This window comes from Lampris incognitus, chromosome 2 (genome assembly GCF_029633865.1).
Source record: "Lampris incognitus isolate fLamInc1 chromosome 2, fLamInc1.hap2, whole genome shotgun sequence".
NCBI classification, from domain to species: Eukaryota; Metazoa; Chordata; class Actinopteri; order Lampriformes; family Lampridae; genus Lampris; species Lampris incognitus.
This window is the reverse complement of record NC_079212.1, coordinates 87,065,247-87,084,381: the sequence shown is the minus strand read 5'-3', so window position 1 is coordinate 87,084,381 and position 19,135 is coordinate 87,065,247. Positions and strand designations below refer to the sequence as shown.

Below are 19,135 nucleotides of genomic sequence, written 5' to 3'. Positions count from 1 at the left end.
TTTTTAAGATTAAATGGATACAGAACTATCGAAAGAACAGAGACACAATTTGGAACATGTTACCTAACCTATTTTTTCAATAGTTGGGTGGCACTGAGTTTTTACTGAAATGCAATTTTGGTGTTGGGAAACTCCCAGTTAGGCTTGCAAATTTTCATAAACAAGTACTGCTTATTTGGACCCTCACTTGAAAACACAATTTCTCTCTTCATAGATACACAATTTGGAACAACAAGGATATCAGACATAGAAATAAAACTTTTTAGAAACTGGATTGACTGTAATATCATATTGGTTAAACAGTTATTTAACAAAGATGGTCAATTTTATAGTCATGCAGAATTTATGAGTCATTTTGGTGTTCCGATCATGTGTACAGAATTTCAAACTGTAATTAAGTTCATTCCTGAAGGAGTGACATCTCTCATAAGAGAATACAACAATACTCCGGGTGAATCTATGGAAGATTTCTTATCACCAATTTTATTAGAAGTTGTTATCAGAAGCAAAACGTGCAATCACAACCATGTTAGATCAGTCTGTAAGAATGTTATTACATCTCCTGTGGTCATGTTTTGGCATTCCACTGTGGAACATATATATCAATTGGAAAAATGTGGAGTCAACGTCTTAAATATTGTATAACTAATAAGGTCAAAGAGGTTACATTCAAGATGATCCATAGAGTTTACCCAGTGAAAAGTTTTATTGCAAGTAGATTTAAAATAGACATTGATGATAAATGTGTATTCTGTGAAAATGACTTTGAATATCTAAGCCACCTTTTCTGAAACTGCCCACATGTTAGTACATTTTGGACGGATTTGTCTAATTTTATTCTTACAAAAACCTCTTTCAATCTTAACTTTCAATTGCAAGATATCCTGCTTCTATTTAACCCCATAGATAAAGACCCCAACACGATGTTTGTTATAAATGTATTAATTATTCTTGGCAGATTCTTTGTGCATAGGAAGAAACGGAATGGGAAAAAACCCAAACTAAGTGTATTGTTGATAGACATGCAAAACTACATCAAGACCATTCATTTATGCAAAAACAAAAAAGCAATTCGATCTGTTAATATTTTTGAGAAGTAAAATTTAACATTTGAATGATTGATTGTACCCCTGTGTTCAATGTTAAGTTTATGTGCGTTTATTGTATTGTTATTGTAATGTCTTGTATGTGTAGCCCAACTATTCCTTAGCATTAGAGCAAGCCCTGAGTTCTTGTACTGTAACTGACTTCAATATTAGACTACTACTATCTACTACTACGACTTTTGGCTGCTCCCGTTAGGGGTCGCCACAGCGGATCATCCGTTTCCATCTCTTCCTGTACTCTGCATCTTCCTCTGTCACACCAGCCACCTGCATGTCTTCCCTCACCACATCCATAAACCTCCTCTTTGGCCTTCCTCTTCTCCTCTTCCCTGGCAGCTCCATATTCAGCATCCTTCTCCCAGTATACCCAGCATCTCTCCTCCACACATGTCCAAACCCTCTCAATCTTGTCTCTCTTGCTTTGTCTCCAAACCGTCCAACCTGAGCTGTCCCTCTAATATACTCGTTCCTAATCCTGTCCTTCTTCATCACTCCCAATGAAAATCTTATCATCTTCATCTCTGCCACCTCCAGCTCCACCTCCTGTCTTTTCATCAGTGCCACTGTCTCCAAACCATATAACATAGCTGGTCTCACTACCATCTTGTGAACCTTCCTTTTAACTCTTGCTGGTACCCTTCTGTCACACATCACTCCTGACACTCTTCTCCACCCACTCCACCCTGCCTGAACTCCTGTCTTCACCCCTCTCCTGCACTCCCTGTTACTTTGTACAGTTGACCCCAAGTATTTAAACTCATTTGCCTTCGTCACCGCCACTCCTTGCATCCTCACCATTCCACTGTCCTCCCTCTCATTCATGCAAAGTATTCCATCTTGTTCCTACTGACTTTCATTCCTCTTCTCTCCAGTGCATACCTCCACCTCTCCAGGCTCTCCTCAACCTACTCTCGCTACAGATCACAATATCATCTGCAAACATCATGGTCCACGGAGACTCCTGCCTGATCTCGTCCGTCAACCTGTCCATCACCATTGCAAACAAGAAAGGGCTCAGAGCCGATCCTTGATGTAATCTCATCTCCACCTTGAACCCATCTGTCATTCCAACCACACACCTCACCACTGTCACAGTGCCCTCATACATATCCTGCAACACTCCTACACACTTCTCTGCAACTTTCTCTAAATCTACAGACACAATGTAACTCCTTCTGACCTCCTCTATACTTCTCCATCAACATTCTCAAAGCAAACATCACATCTGTGGTGCTCTTTCGTGGCATGAAACCATACTGCTGCTGCTGATCGTCACCTCTCCTCTTAACCTAGCTTCTATTACTCTTTCCCATATCTTCATGCTGTGGCTGATCAACGTTATACCTCTGTAGTTACTACAGTTCTGCACATCACCCTTGTTCTTGAAAATCGGTACCAGTATGCTTCTTCTCCACTCCTCAGGCATCCTCTCCCTTTCCAGGATTGTGTTAAACAATCTAGTTAAAAACTCCACTGCCATCTCTCCTAAACACCTCCATGCCTCCACAGGTATGTCAGCAGGACCAACTGCCTTTCCACTCTTCATCCTCTTCATAGCTTCCCTCACTTCCTCCTTGCTAATCCACCGCAATTCCTGATTCACTACCCCCACATCATCCAACCTTCTCCCTCTCATTTTCTTCATTCATCAGCCTGTTAAGTACTACTTCCACCTTCTCAGCACACTCTCCTCGCTTGTCAGCACATTTCCATCTCTATCCTTGATCGCCCTAACTTGCTGCGCATCCTTCCCAGCTCGGTCCCTCTGTTTAGATAAATTTATTTCTAGTTTTCCCCCTTATCCCACCCGATTAACCCAATGGCATGTGGCCGGAACTCTTGTCGAATAACTCCCCTGGCTCACGTTTCCACAGGAAGGAGATAGTCGTAACACCAGCTTCCTTCCAACTCGTGTCGGCTGCTCTCGCTAGTTTACACGCTGAAGCCTCGCACGGATTGCATCACCTTCAGGCCGCGAAGGAGGCGTAGGGAGAATGCTTTCGGTTGCTTGGCTGCAGGCGCCCTGATGGGCCAGAGGAGTCGCTGGAGAACGACGAGTGCCCGAACACTACACCGATCAACACCCACTATCCCTGGGTAAGGGTGGCCTAATGCCCGGGTTATCAAAGTGGGGGCCGCCAGGAGGCGCAAGGGGGTCCGGGAGAGGAAAATGAAAAATGCAGTTAAAAAAACTAATAATAAAAATAAAATTAAATATATCAAAAAAATAAATTTCAATTCATATGATTATTGTGCCGGTTTAAAATAAAGTATCAATTGTTATAAATCCTTCCATACCTTCTTTCAATCGCAGCCAATAAATAACTAACCATCTGCCATCTGCCTGTCAGTCAAAGCATTACGTTTAGCTGCTAACTGCTGCCCGAGCGGGTTAATTAAATCACAAGTTAGCTTACGACTGCTGCTTGCGCTAGCGAGCTAACGTTAGCTTTTTCTGTGGCCATGGAATTTAGCTAGTTAGCTGGTGCTAGCTTAAAATAATGGAGAAGTTTTTGAAGAGAAAAACGTCAGACGAGCAGACAGGAGGCAGCAACGAGCAGACTGGAGGCAGCAACGAGCAGACTGAAGACAGCAACGAGCAGATTGGAGGCAGCAACTAGCAGACAGGAGACAGCGACGAGCAGACTGGAGGCAGCAACTAGCAGACAGGAGACAGCAACGAGCAGATTGGAGGCAGCAACTAGCAGACAGGAGGCAACAACTAGCAGACTGGAGACAGCAACTAGCAGACTGGAGGCAGCAACTAGCAGACTGGAGGCAGCAACTAGCAGACTGGAGACAGCAACTAGCACAGGAGGCAGCAACTAGCAGACTGGAGACAGCAACTAGCAGACTGGAGGCAGCAACTAGCAGACTGGAGGCAGCAACTAGCAGACTGGAGACAGCAACTAGCACAGGAGGCAGCAACTAGCAGACTGGAGACAGCAACTAGCAGACAGGAGACAGCAACTAGCAGACTGGAGACAGCAACTAGCAGACAGGAGGCAGCAACTAGCAGACTGGAGACAGCAACTAGCAGACTGGAGGCAGCAACTAGCAGACTGGAGGCAGCAACTAGCAGACTGGAGACAGCAACTAGCACAGGAGGCAGCAACTAGCAGACTGGAGACAGCAACTAGCAGACTGGAGGCAGCAACTAGCAGACTGGAGACAGCAACTAGCAGACTGGAGACCGCAACTAGCAGACTGGAGGCAGCAACGAGCAGATTGGAGGCAGCAACGAGCAGACTGGAGGCAGCAACGAGCAGATTGGAGGCAGCAACTAGCAGACTGGAGACAGTAACGAGCAGACTGGAGGCAGCAACTAGCAGACTGGAGGCAGCAACGAACAGACTGGAGGCAGCAACTAGCAGACTGGAGACAGCAACGAACAGACTGGAGGCAGCAACGAGCAGATTGGAGGCAGCAACTAGCAGACTGGAGACAGTAACGAGCAGACTGGAGGCAGCAACTAGCAGACTGGAGACAGCAACGAACAGACTGGAGGCAGCAACGAGCAGACTGGAAGCAGCAACTAGCAGACTGGAGGCAGCAGCTCAGCTGCAAAACATGCACGAACACGCAACTCCTGGCCAACTAAGAGGCGAACATACGACCAAGCGTACATAAAGTATGGCTTTACATCCGCCAGTAAAAACGGACATGATATTCCTAAATGTGTTCTCTGCCTCGACACCCTCTCGAATGAGTGTTGGAAGCCGTCTGAACTTGAACGACGCTTGAAGCAAGAGCATCCGCCAGAGGCCGACAAACTAGCAGAATTTTTCAAACGAAAAGAACAACATCCGGCCAGGCAGTCGGCTACTTCCGGGCAGCAAGCTGCTGTTTCTGAACGGGCATTGAAGGCCTCCTTTCTGGCCTCATACCACATTGCCCGTGCTAAGAAACCGCACACAACTGGAGGAGAATTAATTCTACCAGCTACCAAAGATGCTGTCAGAGAACCGCTTGGTGAGGGTGCTGCCAGCAACACCAACACTGCACCCCCCTCCCACAAGTCCGTGAGCCGGCGGACAGGTGACCCGGCTGAGGACGGGTCCGTTCAGGTTTTGGAGCAGGTGAGAGCCCGCCAGTATTTTGCACTTCAGCCGGACGAGAGCACGGACGTCACGTGTCCAATGTTTACAATAAAAAGGAAGAAATATCGAATAGTAATTTGGGGAAATTAAATTAATAATAAGAAAGAAAAAAATACTAAAATAAAGAACTGTTGATGAATATTGTAAAGCACAAATGACAATGAATATTTGGTTAATAAAAGAAAGAATATTGAATATAATACAACTGAGAAATTGTTTGAAATGTAAATTGAATTAATATTGCATTCATAAAAATAAGGAAATATTAAGAAGCTCTATGTTTGATTTTTTTTATATCTGCCAGTGTAATTTCATTTTTTTTAAAGCCATGTCGCAATAGGGGGGCCCCAGCCAGAGGCTACTGCTATTAAGGGGCCCTTGGCCTGGAAAAGTTTGGGAACCCCTGGCCTAATGAAGGCCTTACCCCGTGGACGCGACCGGTTACGGCGAGTCTGGGATGCGGACCTCCCAGCCACATGACGAGCGGGCTGCAAGAACTGCCGTTTATTCCGCTCGGCCACCAGAGCGGCCCCCTCTGTCTAGCCAATCGGTACAAGTCCTTCTCTCCTTCCTTAGTGTCTAACCTGTCATACAACTCACCATACACCTTTGCCTTTGCCACCTCTCTCTTTGCTTTACAACGCGTCTCCTTGTACTCCTGTCTACTTTCTTCATCTCTCTGACTATCCCACTTCTTCTTTGCCAACCTCTTCCTCTGTATATTTGCTGTACTTCCTCATTCCACCACCAAGTCTCCTCGTCTTCCTTCCTCTGACCTGATGACACACCAAGTACCTTCCTAGCTGTCTCCCTCACTATTTCTGCAGTGGTTGCCCAGCCATCCGGCAACTCTTTCACTTCCACCCAGTGCCTGTCTTACCTCCACCCTGAACTCCACACAACAGTCTTCCTTCTTCAACTTCCACCATTTGATCCTCGGCTCTGCCGTCACTCTCTTCCTCTTCTTGGTCTCCAAAGTCATCCTACAGACCACCATCCGATGCTGCCTAGCTACGTTCTCCCCTGTCACCACCTTGCAGTCTCCAATCCCTTTCAGATCACACCTCCTGCATAAGATATAGTCCACCTGTGTGCACTTTCCTCCACTCTTGTACGTCAACCTGTGTTCCTCCCTCTTCTTGAAATATGTATTCACCACAGCATTTCCATCCTTTTCACAAAATCCACCACCATCTGTCCTTCCACATCTCTCTCCTTGACATCATACCTACCGATCACCTCCTCATCACCACTGTTCCCTTCACCAACATGTCCATTGAAGTCCGCTCCAGTCACCACTCTCTCCTCCTTGGGTACCCTCTCCACCACTTCATCCAATTCACTCCAGAATTCTTCTTTCTCTTCCATCTCACACCCAACTTGCGGGGCATATGCGTTGATAACATTCAGCAATACACCTTCAATTCCCAGCTTCATACTCATCACTCTGTCTGACACTCTCTTCACCTCCAGCACACTCTTGACATACTCTTCCTTCAGAATTACCCCTACCCCATTACTCCTCCCATTCACACCATGGTAGAAGAGTTTGAACCCACCTCCAATACTCCTGGCCTTACTCCCCTTCCACCTGGTCTCTTGCACACACAGTATATATACCTTCCTTCTCTCCATCATATCAGCCAGCTCTCTTCCTTTACCAGTCATCGTGCCAACACTCAAAGTTCTGACTCTCACCTCCACACTCTTCCCCTTCCTCCTCTCTAGCTGCCTCTGGACATGCCTTCCCCCTCTCCTTCTCCTTTGCCCAACAGTAACATAGTTTCCACCGGCACCGTGCTGGTTAATAGTACCGGTGGCCGTTGTTGGTAACCTGGGCCTCAACCGGTCCGGTATGTAAATCTTATTTATGATCTGCATATTTGATTTGGCAAACTTTTACGCCGAATGCCCTTCCTGACGCAACCCTCCCCATTTATATCCGGGCTTGGGACTGGGTTTGTGCATCCTCAGTGGCTGGGTTGAGTTCAACATTTGACTGAGTTCCTGAATTACTGAATTATAAATCACCGATAACACAGATCTCTTTTGTCTGAATTACTGATCTACTAAATGATTCTATATACTGTGTTTTTAATTAGACAAGATCTATTTATCTAATCATGTAGGCCTATGCACTATGAACTGAAGTCTAATGCAGTTTTAAACCCATTCATAATGGGTGGGACCCTTTTGGTCCCCTGGTTAACAAATCTAGTCATCCATGGCCGTTACATACGTTTGTTCTTTATCATTAAAAAATAATAAATGTATTATGAAAAAGGAAATGTGCAGCCTTGTTCATGTGGACGGATCATGCAGCGGTTCTGCAGGATTTGTCACAGATGTGAGATGGCATCTCGCGCGTGGACCAGCTGCAGTCATCGTTGCCACTGTGTAACTGAAGCGAGTAAGAAGATTACAAGGTGTTATTTATTTGCTTGTTTTGTGAGTTCTCTGACTTGTGACTTGTGACCCAGGGCCTTCTTACTGTGGGACGACGCAGGGTTTAGCGCGGTCGTCTCACAGCAAGAAAGGTTTGAGGTCGAGCCCCGGGGTAGTCCAACCTTGGGTGTCGTCCCGGGTCGTCCTCTGTGTGGAGTTTGCAAAATGCATGGATAAGTAGACACGTTGGTCCTTGATTAACGGGTCGCACCCTTTAGTCGACTGGTCAACGTTGTCGCTTGCGGAGTGGGAGATACGGGTTCGCGTCCCGACTGTGACGACGGTCTCCCATGCTGCCTCCCGAATTCGCTACAATACTGTAAGCGAAGTTGCTACCCCGGCAGAATTGTGCCAGTTGTCCTGTTTTACCCATCAGGCACTGCGTGCAGATTGTCAGTTGTTATGAAATGTTTTGTAAGTGTTTTATGTGGTTTTATGTGTTTATGTGATTACTACTTGTTGTGGCGTAATTGCAGTTGTCGTTCTGTTGTGTTGCGTAACCTTGGAACTGAAACCCTGAGCAACTTTGTTGTTCGAGTAGATGACCACCATGTATTGCGTCACATTTCTGTAAGTTCTCGTTTCTGTGTGAGCTCAATAAAGGGGCCGCAAAGTTACCTTTGTCGTTGCTTCTGCGTTCGCCGCCATACCAATTCGCTGTCAATAAAAGTGAGAGTGTCTGGAACTGCGCCCCCTGAAGAATCTGAAGAAACCAATTAGACCGCAGCCTCAGGTCACCTGCTGCTCGCCCCAGGTTTGAGGGCTCAGGTATGGTTTGGCCGGCGCCCCTCACCCAGGAAGTTATAGTGTAACGTGCATGGATTAGTAGACACGCTAGCTGGCGGGTCTGACCCTTTAGTCGAGCGGTTAGCGATGCCTCCTGCGGTGCGGGCGACACGGGTTCGCTTCCCGGTCGCGGCAGTTCCTGTGGTTGCGTTGTCCCCCGAATTCGCTACAATATGTATTCAGACAGAAACCAACAAAATGCCATTTGGAACCGATGGCTGCTGACAGGTGCCTCGCAGACTGAAAACCACGTGTCTCATGATTATTTGCATCACACAGCGGAACGACGTTTGACATGTTTAAGCAAGACGTGCGTCTCCTGACACGTGAAGGGGGCGGCGCCCCGGCCGGCGTGCCCGTCCGCGGCGTTACGCAACAGCCTGGCGGGTGCTGCTCTCGCGTTAGACGAGCGGCCGGAGCGTCAACATCACCCGGACACAGCGCCGTCCGAGCTAGCGCAGGGCGAAGGGGGCTTAGAGTCGGGTAAGTCTGGAAAACGCTCCCGTCTGACGTGTTTGTTTGGGGGCGGGGGGGGGGTTTAAAATCGTCTGATAAGTTGCCATTTTCCCTGCAAATCGACAACATGTCCCGCTGTTACGCGCTAGCTTGTCGCCAGCGATAGTGGATCCACACGGCTAGCCTAGCTAGCTAGTTCAGCTGGCAGCGTTAGCTGGCTGATCGTACCTGAGTGTTCGCCTTCAGTGCCCCTGTCACACAACACTGGATATCAACGTTCGGGCGTCCAGGTTTGTGGCGATTATTTTACCGTCCTTAAATAAACCCCCCGGCGTGTCTCACGTTAACGTTGGCTACGTCAAGTAGCTTGAGGCCCGTTCCGACGTGAGCAGGTCAAAGCTAATCACACGGCTAGCTTAACTGGCGCCCGGGGTCGGGCGAGCTAACGTTATGTTTCCCGGAGCAACACCTCGGGACGCTCGGCTGTAGGAAGCACCGGCTACTGGCTGCTGGATACATCGCTGCTAACTAACGACATGTCGCCAGCCGGTTCGGCCCGCTCGGTTCTAAACCGCCTATGTGCCGGACAGTACCCAGCCAGGTCCGGACCTGACGGGGCGAGCTGGCTGCCAGTTAGCGTCGGTGGGTTGTCGTTAACGTCCCCGCTAGCATGTTTTCTTTTAGGGACCAGACTGCGGATCTGCACCGTCACCAGGTCGCCTCCTTACAGGCTGCAGGTTGTGCACCGATGTGCTGCCTTTGCGTCGTTTAGGCGGCTGCTGCCCCTGCTGCCCCTGCTGCCCCTGCTGCCCCTGCTGCCCCTGCTGCCCCTGCTGCCCCTGCTGCCCCTGCTGCCCCTGCTGCCCCTGCTGCCCCTGCCCCACGCATAACGGTGGAAAGTCTACATGCATATGTGTGCCCTTAAGCCCAGCGACTTGGCCGTTCGTCGTTTAGACGTCCTTTTGTCAAGAGTTGAAGGAACTTGAATTATTTACGCGTGTCCTGCTGTGTGTCCTCGCCATGTTGGACGGCATTCTGAGCAGCTCCTTTTGGCACTGCGTACCGTGTGCTCTCGATAATGCTTAAAGACGTGGTGGTCGGACTCAGCGGTCAGACCCTTTTTGACAGCTTTCCCTTGTCATGAAAACTTGCCCTGTTCTTGCATGTTTGTTTTTTTCTTCAGGATATTTTGTGAGATGGGGGATGATCGACCTTTTGTATGCACTGCTCCTGGATGTGGGCAGGTATGGTTTTCCTTTTCATCAACACTCGGCCTTTGTATATGACCCTATGTATATCTGCATAACAGTATTGCTTTTTTGCATAGTTCTTGAATAACATGCTGACATGATACAATATGACTCTTTTTTATATATAAAATGCTATATAAAATGTAAAATGCAACGTGATTGATTGATATTGCAGTTATTGCATATGCATTAGTATAGTATATCAGCCAAGCTCAAGTGAAAGCATGACACTCTTATTCTTATTCCTCTTTTGAGTTCTCCTTACAGTGGTATTTGCTTTGAAATCTGTTGGCAGCTCTGAGAACTGAGTATTTTTACCATTCAACTCTTACATGCTTAAAATGTAACACGAAACACTAAGTGCAATACATAAGATTAACATTTGACCTTTTTATTACCAAGCGTGTACGCCCACCAATGCTTCCCCAAAGCTTCTGTTAAATCTTGCAAGCTGAAATGGACATGGGTCCTTCGTTGAGTATTTACTTTGATTCACGGTCTTATAAGTTTGGGAAGTTTGATGCAACTGCTATCATGTTACCTTTGTTGCAGAGATTTACCAATGAAGACCATCTGTCAGTCCACAAACACAAGCATGAAATGACCCTGAAATTTGGTCCAGCCAGAACAGACTCGGTCATCATAGCAGGTTAATAACATCAGCACTGACTCTTAAGTATTTCCTGAATCATGCAGATGACTGCTCTGAGGGAATATAAAGCGCTAAACCTGTAAAACTGTTTAACATTTTACTTAAAACCATGATGCATATTGTGAAGGGGATTGGTGTGACCCTTTACTCTCTTGGCTAAAGTAGTGTCTACTTTTGCCAGACCAGACCCCAACGCCCACACGTTTCCTGAAGAACTGTGAGGAGGTGGGGCTTTTCAGTGAGCTGGCTAACTCCTTAGAGCAGGAGTTCCGCAAAGCACATGAGGATGTCCAGAGAACCAGAAACTCGGTGAGAATAAAACTGAGTATTGCTCAAATGTTTATTTGAATTTGCGCTGAGGAATCAGGTTCACAGGAAGTTGAATCATTTAATCTGGACACAACGTTTATTGAGAGAGAAACGTTTCATCGCTCACCTAAGTGACCTCTTCAGTCTCAACTGACTGCAGGTATCCCCACCCTTATAAAAAATACAGTGGCGTAATGACCGAAAACGATCAGTTTCATATGCAAATTGCTGTGAGCATGAACTGGAGTTTCAGTGGCCATGTGTACTATTCACAGAGGATTTGGGAGTGGTTGCATATAAGAGTGGGGATACCTGCAGTCAGCTGAGATTGAAGAGGTCACTTAGATGAGTGATGAAACATTTCTCTCTAAGTAAATATGTCCAGATGAACTGATTAACCTTTGTGATTTTCTTACCTGGGTTACTGAGCATGCATCAAGACGAGGAATCAGCAACAAGGGATAATTGCAACATGCTAAATGCTATCAACTTTATTTGTTACGCCAGTAGATAAGGAGCAAGGACTTCCGGCTGCTGCAGTCACTTCTGGCTAAGTGTTCTCCCCTCTTGTTTTCCTGCCCATTAGGCTGCACTTTCACAGACATCTTCCGAAGTCAAGGACGAGGATGAGGGACCATTGCAGGTTGATTCCTCGCCTCCAGAAAGTCCTGGCTCTACTTCCAGCATGTCCGACAGCAACGGAGATCCAAGGGTGAGGGGGAAGGAACACTTAGGCCCAATTTATACTCCAAATGTCGGCTAGCAGACAGATGTCTCTCGACAATTTTGACGTCATGAGAGACAATTTTTGTGTCTCCCAGGGCTGTCGTGTACACGACACATTTTCTTATGTCGCAGACTCGCGCACATTATGTCGCTTAGCTGTGATTGGATAGTTGGATTGAAGGGACGAGGTGTTCGAGCGTTGCCATGGTTTTGCTTGAGAGCGTTGTTTACAACACAGCGCGTGACGTGAAACATTTCCATAGATACCAGGAGACAGTCAGCGACATTGCGACAAGCATAAATGCAACAACTCGAGAGACACTTTTTTGTCTGCCGGGAGACATTTGTCTGCTAGCCGACATTTGGAGCATACATTGGGCTTTACTGCTTTGTGATCAGAGAAGCATTTACCTTTTCATCATGAAATATTCACGTTGTTTTTGATAAAGAAAAAATAACTGAATCAGTTGTTGTCCATTTGAAGTGGACATTGCTATTGCTTCATGTTTTTTCTTTTTTTTTTTTTTTAGCAAGAGACTCCCCCAAGGCCAATCACAAGCTCTGCTCCCACTCCGACTATTGTGCGTCCAGGTTCACTGCCGCTTCACCTTGGTTATGACCCCCTGCACCCAACTCTGCCATCCCCGACATCTGTCATCACACAAGCGCCACCCTCCAACAGACAGCTGAGGTAAATTGTCCTGTTAGTTACTCTTCGTGTTTGTTGGCCTCATTCAGTGTTGTGTTACCTGGACTAGGAGTGGAAAAGCAGCCATTTACAAAGCAACATCTTAACAGCTCTCCAACAGGCTCTTACCCGCTGGTAATGCATCTTCCAAATGGGCAGACAGTCCCCCTCCTCCCCAGCCCTGTGCAGATGCCTTCAGTGATATCTGTGAGTAGCAACTTAAAACTCTTGGAAGTGCCACATAATGACAGGGACTCTTCCTCACTCCATTTACCCCCCTTTTCTCTTCGCCCTTGTGAAACAACATGCAGCTCGCTAGGCCAGTAAACACCGTGCCTAACATCCCAGGAATTCCAGGTCCCCCGGTTGGCGGGGCGAGTAGTGGCTCCTCCTCCCCGTCTGGGTACAGCCTGCATTCGGAGACCAAGATGGTGAGAAAGACAGTCACACAGGCATCCTTTTTTAAAGAATCTGTATTTTGACTGCCAGCGTTCCACATGAACACGTTGTGGGCGGCTACCTACATGAGCGGTTGTTTGTCTCTGTAGCGGCTGAAGGCATCACTCACTCAGCAAGGCTCAGGGACCCAGAACGGGGCTGGAGGGGCGACAGGACCCATTCCTTCAGTCCCTCAGAGGCAGGAACATAGCCAGCAACCCACTGATGCACCCTCACCTGCCCAACCACAGGTAGCGTGCATACAGTATAAACCAGAATTCTGACCACACAGAAACTACGCGAGATGAATGTTTGTTGCATCTCAGCTTTATTTGAGGTGGTTGACTTTTATCGTGCTGTCATGAACATGTACAGTGACATTGATCAGAATGGTGAGGTATGCAAACAAGAAGGCGAAGATGGTCAACAAGCAGCCAGTAGCCAGGGATCTAGCCCCAAACGATTTCCCCCTTTTTCTCCCCAATTGTACTGGGCCAATTACCCCACTCTTCCAGGCCGTCCTGGTCGCTGCTCCACCCCCTCTGCCGATCTGGGGAGGGCTGCAGACTACCACATGTCTCCTCCGATACATGTGGAGTCGCCAGCCACTTCTTTTCACCTGACAGTGAAGACATAGCACGTGGGAGGCTCACTCTATTCGCCCCAGTTCCCTCCCCCCCGAACCTGGTTGCTAGTGCAGCGACCAGGACACATACCCACACCCGGCTTCCCACCCACAGACACGGCCAATTATGTCTGTAGGGACGCCCGAACAAGCCGGAGATAACACGGGGAATCGAACCGGCGATCCCCGTGTTGGTAGGCAAGGGAATAGACTGCCACGCTACCTGGACGCCCGTCTGGCTGCTTGTTAGTTTGACACTTATTGTAATACAGGAAAGGTTGTGGAATACAGAGCTAGGATTTGTTTTGTCCTATTTTAAATGAATGTGTATGCTAGCGAGGTGCCTGGAGCCCCTGTAAGGAATCTTTAATGTCACGGCTCACACGATCTAAATGCAGCCATGATGAACCTTGCTGTGCCTACTTAGAGAGAACATGTTTCTGTCAATATGCAGTCCTCGTTCCCACACCCAGAATGTACCCACAAAGTGTCAGATAAATGACTCTTCCTGTATGGCTGTTTGAAAACATACTTGACGCCATTTTGGTTCTCCGCGTTTCCCAGGTATCCCCAGCTCAGCCAACTGGGGGTCGGCGAAGACGCGCTTCGGATGTAGACCCTGACGAGAGGCGACAGCGCTTTCTGGAGCGAAATCGGGCGGCGGCGTCACGTTGCAGACAAAAAAGGAAGGTCTGGGTAAACTCCCTGGAGAAAAAGGCCGAGGACCTTGCGAACATGAACGTCTCCCTGACTGTGAGTCTTCTGACTGTTGTTCTAACCTACATGAGCCAGTCAAACATGCCTGTCAGTTACTTCTCTTTTTTTTTAAACTCAGAATTGAGGAATGATGTGTGTTTGGTTTATGTTGCCAATCAGAATGAAGTGACCCTGCTGAGGAACGAGGTGACGCAGCTGAAGCAGCTCCTCCTGGCCCACAAAGACTGTCCAGTCACTGCCATGCAGAAAAAAGCTGCCTTCCTAGGTAAAGATTAAAGGGAAAATTCGCTGATTTTCAACCTTATCTATGAATCTGCAACAAGAGCAGCATGTGAGCAACACCTGCAGCTGCTCCCAGTCCTGGTGTGGAACAGAGGCTTGTTTGTTTTTTCTGTCTGTGAGGTGCTGCATTGTCAAAAGGACAGAAAAAAATACAGCCTGATTTAGCTCGGGTTTTTCCACTGTACTGGGTAGATGTTCAAAAACACATCCTTGTCTCAGCTGAGCGACGTGTCAGACAGTGGATATGACGTTTCACAACGGTAGCGCAGAGGAATTTATTGATGGCAGAACAGAAGCTTGGGCGCAGTGCATTCTGGTACATGCAGGTGCCGTCAGAAAGGCTCTGTGCGCAAGAAGAAAGGAAGATTTGTACATCAGTCACACAGTGAGGGTTTTGTTGATTCAGTAGACTACATTGCTTATCAGTACTGGTTGCACAGGCACAAAACCGTGGGGAAAAGTTTCCCCTGGACTTACTTAGTTAAGGCGGGGCATTAACTTCAAACAACGAAAGAACTTTGTGAAGAAGAAACTCTGCTGAACACTGTTGTCATTATACTCATACCACCCACCCCCACCGGCATGTTGGCCTTATGGATAGGACAATAAAGCAGGACAGGAAACGGGGAAAGAGCAGAGGATAACACGTGACAAAAGTAGTTCCAAGTGGGGCATCCAGGTAGCGTAGCAGTCTATTCCGTTGCCTACCAGCAGGGGGATCACTGGTTTGAGTCCCCGTGTTGCCTCCGGCTTGGTCGGGCGTCCTTACAGACACAATTAGCCGTGGTTGCGGGTGGGAAGCCGGATGTGGGTATGTGTCCTGATCGCTGCACTAGCGCCTCCTCTGGTCAGTTGGGGCGCCTGTTTGGGGGGGGGGGGACTGGGGGGAATGGTGTGATCCTCCCACGTGCTACATCCCCCTGGTGAAACTCCTCACTGTCAGGTGAAAAGAAGTGGCTGGCGGTGCCACATGTATCAGAGGAGGCATGTGGTAGTCTGCGGGGGCCTCGTGTAGCAGTCGTTACTATGGGCAAATGTGTTCTTACACACCCATGGGACTTTTTAGCCCTGAAGTTTGTCTCGGAGACCAGTATAGAACCTGGGTAACCCCTGAATTTAGACACCGATTGGCTAACACTGATGTCTCTGCAGGCCTGGGTGACTGCTCGTTGCAAGAAGTAGACAATAGATGTTAGGAGGAAGGAATTACAAATAACCATCATGCTTTGTGGCTGCCTGTCAGACACTCTTCGGGGCTAAAAAATTCCGTGGGTGTGGAAGAACAAATTTGCCCATAGTAACAGTTGATACATGAGGCCCCAGGTCTGCAGCCCTCCCTGGATCAGCAGAGGGGGTGCAGCAGCGACCGGGACGGCTCGGAAGAGTGGGGTAATTGGCCGAGTAAAATTGGGGGGACCCCCCCCCCCAAAAAAAAGTTCCAAGCTGGACTCAAACACATATGCATGTGTTTGGGTCTGAGCTTAGGCGGGACGCGTTCTAAATGGTGAGCAACCGGGCACCCCCTAATACATACTCCAGGGATAGGCAACATGGTCCAGAAAGGTCTGGTGGCAGTGCAGGTCTTTGTTCCAACCAAAGAGTTACACACCTGAGTCTACAAATCAAGGTCCTTAGCAAAGACTATTGGTTGAATAATAGACTCAGGTGTGTAATTACTTGGTTGGAACAAAGACCTGCACCCACAGCGGACCTTTCTGGACCTTGTTGCCCATCCCTGCCATGCTCTTTGTTCATTGCTGTGTCCCGCCACGCCCCCGGTGGATGGAGAATGGTTATGAGTTAACGCTGGACTGGTTGTAGACAAGGGGAGGTCTACGAATGCTCATGAGCTGGTGGGCAGTTAACACCCGGTGCTTGCACACACCACGCCGCATGAACAGAACGCACCGTGTCTTCTCGTGTGTCATAACGTGTTGTTTTGTTGCGAGTATACTGCTGCCCTCCATTTTATCAAGTTTTGGTTTTTCTGTCAGTCCCTGAGAAGTGTCATTCATTCATTGAACTTTGTCATTCATTCATTCGTTAATTCATTATTCACTCAGAAACCAGCTACCGACTGATTCATTCTATTGTTTTTTTTTGTTTGTTTGTTTTTTTACTCGCTCACCTCTCTAAGGGTGAATGTTTCTCTCTTCTGTCTGTAGCCGCAGGAGGAGATGAGAGCTCCAGAGGCCCCTCTACTGAGGCCATTGGCTCCCCAGCAGCGGTCATCCAGCATGGGCCCTCGCCTCCAAACGCTGTCGCAGCCCAGAGCCCGGGGCCCACTATTAACGGGCTGAGTGTTCGCGCTGCTGAGGCCGTGGCCATGTCAGTTTTGGCTGGCATGGGAGTGGGCCAGCCAGGAGGGGTCGTGGCCACGCAGTCCCAGCCAGCCCCCAGATGATGCGAAGGCGCAGGTAGCCGGAGTGGACTCAAATGGATTTTGGAAGCTGGACTGGTGAACAATGTATGTGAGCGGGACCCACTCATTGTTGATGTTGTTCTCACTCACACACATGCATAGATATACACACACACACACACACCACCCTGCTCCCTTTTTCACCCTGCTATGTGTGACCTTGGACCCAACAGCAGGGATGTGAACGCGGGTTCCTTTAAGCGTTTAGATCTGCTGACGTAGCCACAGAATGAGAAGCTCTGCCCCCCCCCCCCCCCACCGCCGGTGATAATCACTGACCACACTGCCTCTAACCCCTAACCCACATCACCCCAACGCCCCCTGTTTAAAGAACCCTTGTCACCCTGTCCTTCACCCTGTACATATGAACAAACTGGGGTGATGTTCAGTCTCCAGGGAACGGCCTCAGTCCTCCGCAGTGACAACAGCAAGGAACGCCGAGTCAGCAGTCCTGGTGTCGGAGCGTCGGTTATTTTCATTTCACCTGTGCTTCAAACGCAGCTTCGACTCAGATCTGGCAGGCCTGTTGTGACGTGACTGGACACGTATGGCTGACTGTCTTGTGATGAGGTGTCCATCCGTACGACAGCTTCGATTTCCAAAACCAACGGTTCTGTGTTGGTTTTGCAAGATTTGGTGACCTTACAACAACAGACAGTCTGCAAAGAGTCTCTTAATTTCCTGTTTAGAAAAAAAAAATCTGTCCTCAGTTTTCTATATAGATGACCTCTTTTTAGGTTTTTTATTTATTTTGGGTTTTTTTTTTTATGTGTTGGTTTTGCCACCCTAGTTCATGTTAAATGTGCTCGATGTGTACATATTGGTTCCCCGCGTCACATGGTGCATCTAAATGAGGGCTGATTCGTCACGGATTGTAACCCACCACGGAGAAGGGATCAGTTTATCTAGACCGTAGGTATGAAACCCGTCGGACTGCATGGATTAGTGGAGGCTGAACGATACCACTGTTTGCTTGTGTCTCGTCACGTTAATGCCGGTTTTCCAGATCCGCCGCTCTCCCATTTCATCACACGGAACGGCCGATGGTTGGTCCTGGTCCTGTGAGGGTTCCATCCTACGTAACGTAACAAACTTGACATGGTTAGCTTTAGACTATATTACGAAATTATACAGTAATCGATTGTATTAGATTTTTAAATCATTTACCCAGGCTTGTCAGTTGAGGAGAAGTAGTGCAATATATTTTTCTATTGGTTACCGGCGTTCTCGCCTTCAGTGGGTCTGTGTAACCCAGTCACGGGGAGGAGAGCGGGTCCGTTCACTTGAAAGACAAAGCAACCGGAGAAAATGTGAAAACGAGTATTGAATGAAAAAGGTGAATAGTCACACCAGGGAATTCTAGATGTCCTAGTCATGGGTACTTTTTAACATTGTGTTTAAGTATTGTCATCACTTGTGTTGGGTCCTGTCCTTAAAGTTGAGTTGTCAAACAGGGTAGTTGGGGGGTCCTAGTTTTTTTTTAACCACATTTTGCTTACAAGTGCGTCATGTTCATTTTTTTTCCTTACCAGATGTTTTTTTTTTATCACGTTTGTTTAAAGTTTTTTGTCCTGCACACGTACGTTGGAATTCCTCCATGAAATGGTTTTTACGTCTCCTTACTTTGGAAGAGGACAGAAGGTTCTTCAGTGTGTTCAACAGAGTTTAACTTCTGCACGGAGAACCCGTCCGGTAGATGGTCCAGAGGAGGAGGTTCCTCTGACAATGAGGCCTCAAGATGGGTGAAATTAACTTGTGTATAGTCTCAACTGATGAATAAAGTGTCTCTGGCAAAAAAATAAATAAGTTAATGGGGGAAAAAAACGTTGGAGGTCGAAGTGGCTCTGAAGGAGTGGGTCTTTTCTGGCGGTGTGTTACCGTCGGCGACCGGCAGGGGGTGGGGAGAGAGCGCGGCTCCCTTCACGACGGGCAAACATCAGACAGGGTCACGTGACCCCCCCCCCCCCCCCTGGCGAGTCGCTCTCGTCTCCCGCAGTCATGGCGGTGTCAGGATTCGTGAGGATGGACCGCGTCCCGCTTCTGCGCTTTCGGATCTGACCCGGACTTGAGCTCGCGTCACCTTTGTTTCACTGCATTTGCACCCGTTTCCTCTTAAATTGGTGCTCATCCGAC

At 48.0% G+C, this 19,135-nt stretch overlaps 1 protein-coding gene across 2 annotated transcripts; it reads left to right on the top strand.

Annotated features, from left to right (window-relative positions):
• The first annotated feature begins 8,816 nt into the window (after positions 1-8,816).
• atf7b (activating transcription factor 7b) lies at positions 8,817-18,813 on the top strand. 2 transcript variants are annotated; one of them, XM_056273782.1, is made up of 12 exons: positions 8,817-8,920; positions 10,077-10,137; positions 10,696-10,792; positions 10,977-11,104; positions 11,691-11,816; positions 12,361-12,521; positions 12,629-12,725; positions 12,830-12,949; positions 13,067-13,207; positions 14,146-14,334; positions 14,458-14,563; positions 16,746-18,813. In XM_056273782.1, exons 2-12 carry the CDS (start codon positions 10,090-10,092, stop codon positions 16,982-16,984), a joined length of 1,452 nt encoding a protein of 483 aa, XP_056129757.1. In that variant the 5' UTR covers positions 8,817-8,920; positions 10,077-10,089; the 3' UTR covers positions 16,985-18,813. The 2 variants fall into 2 exon arrangements, with proteins under 2 accessions (XP_056129757.1, XP_056129758.1); XM_056273783.1 differs by lacking the exon at positions 13,067-13,207.
• Positions 18,814-19,135: the final 322 nt, after the last annotated feature.

Bases quoted from the DNA above. Each gene is read 5' to 3' on its own strand.
- atf7b (XM_056273782.1), top strand. From the start codon at position 10,090: ATGGGGGATGATCGACCTTTTGTATGCACTGCTCCTGGATGTGGGCAG. The intron at 11,817-12,360 runs GTGAGGGGGAAG...TTTTTTTTTTAG, and splicing joins ACAGCAACGGAGATCCAAGG to CAAGAGACTCCCCCAAGGCC. The intron at 12,522-12,628 runs GTAAATTGTCCT...ACATCTTAACAG, and splicing joins CCCTCCAACAGACAGCTGAG to CTCTCCAACAGGCTCTTACC.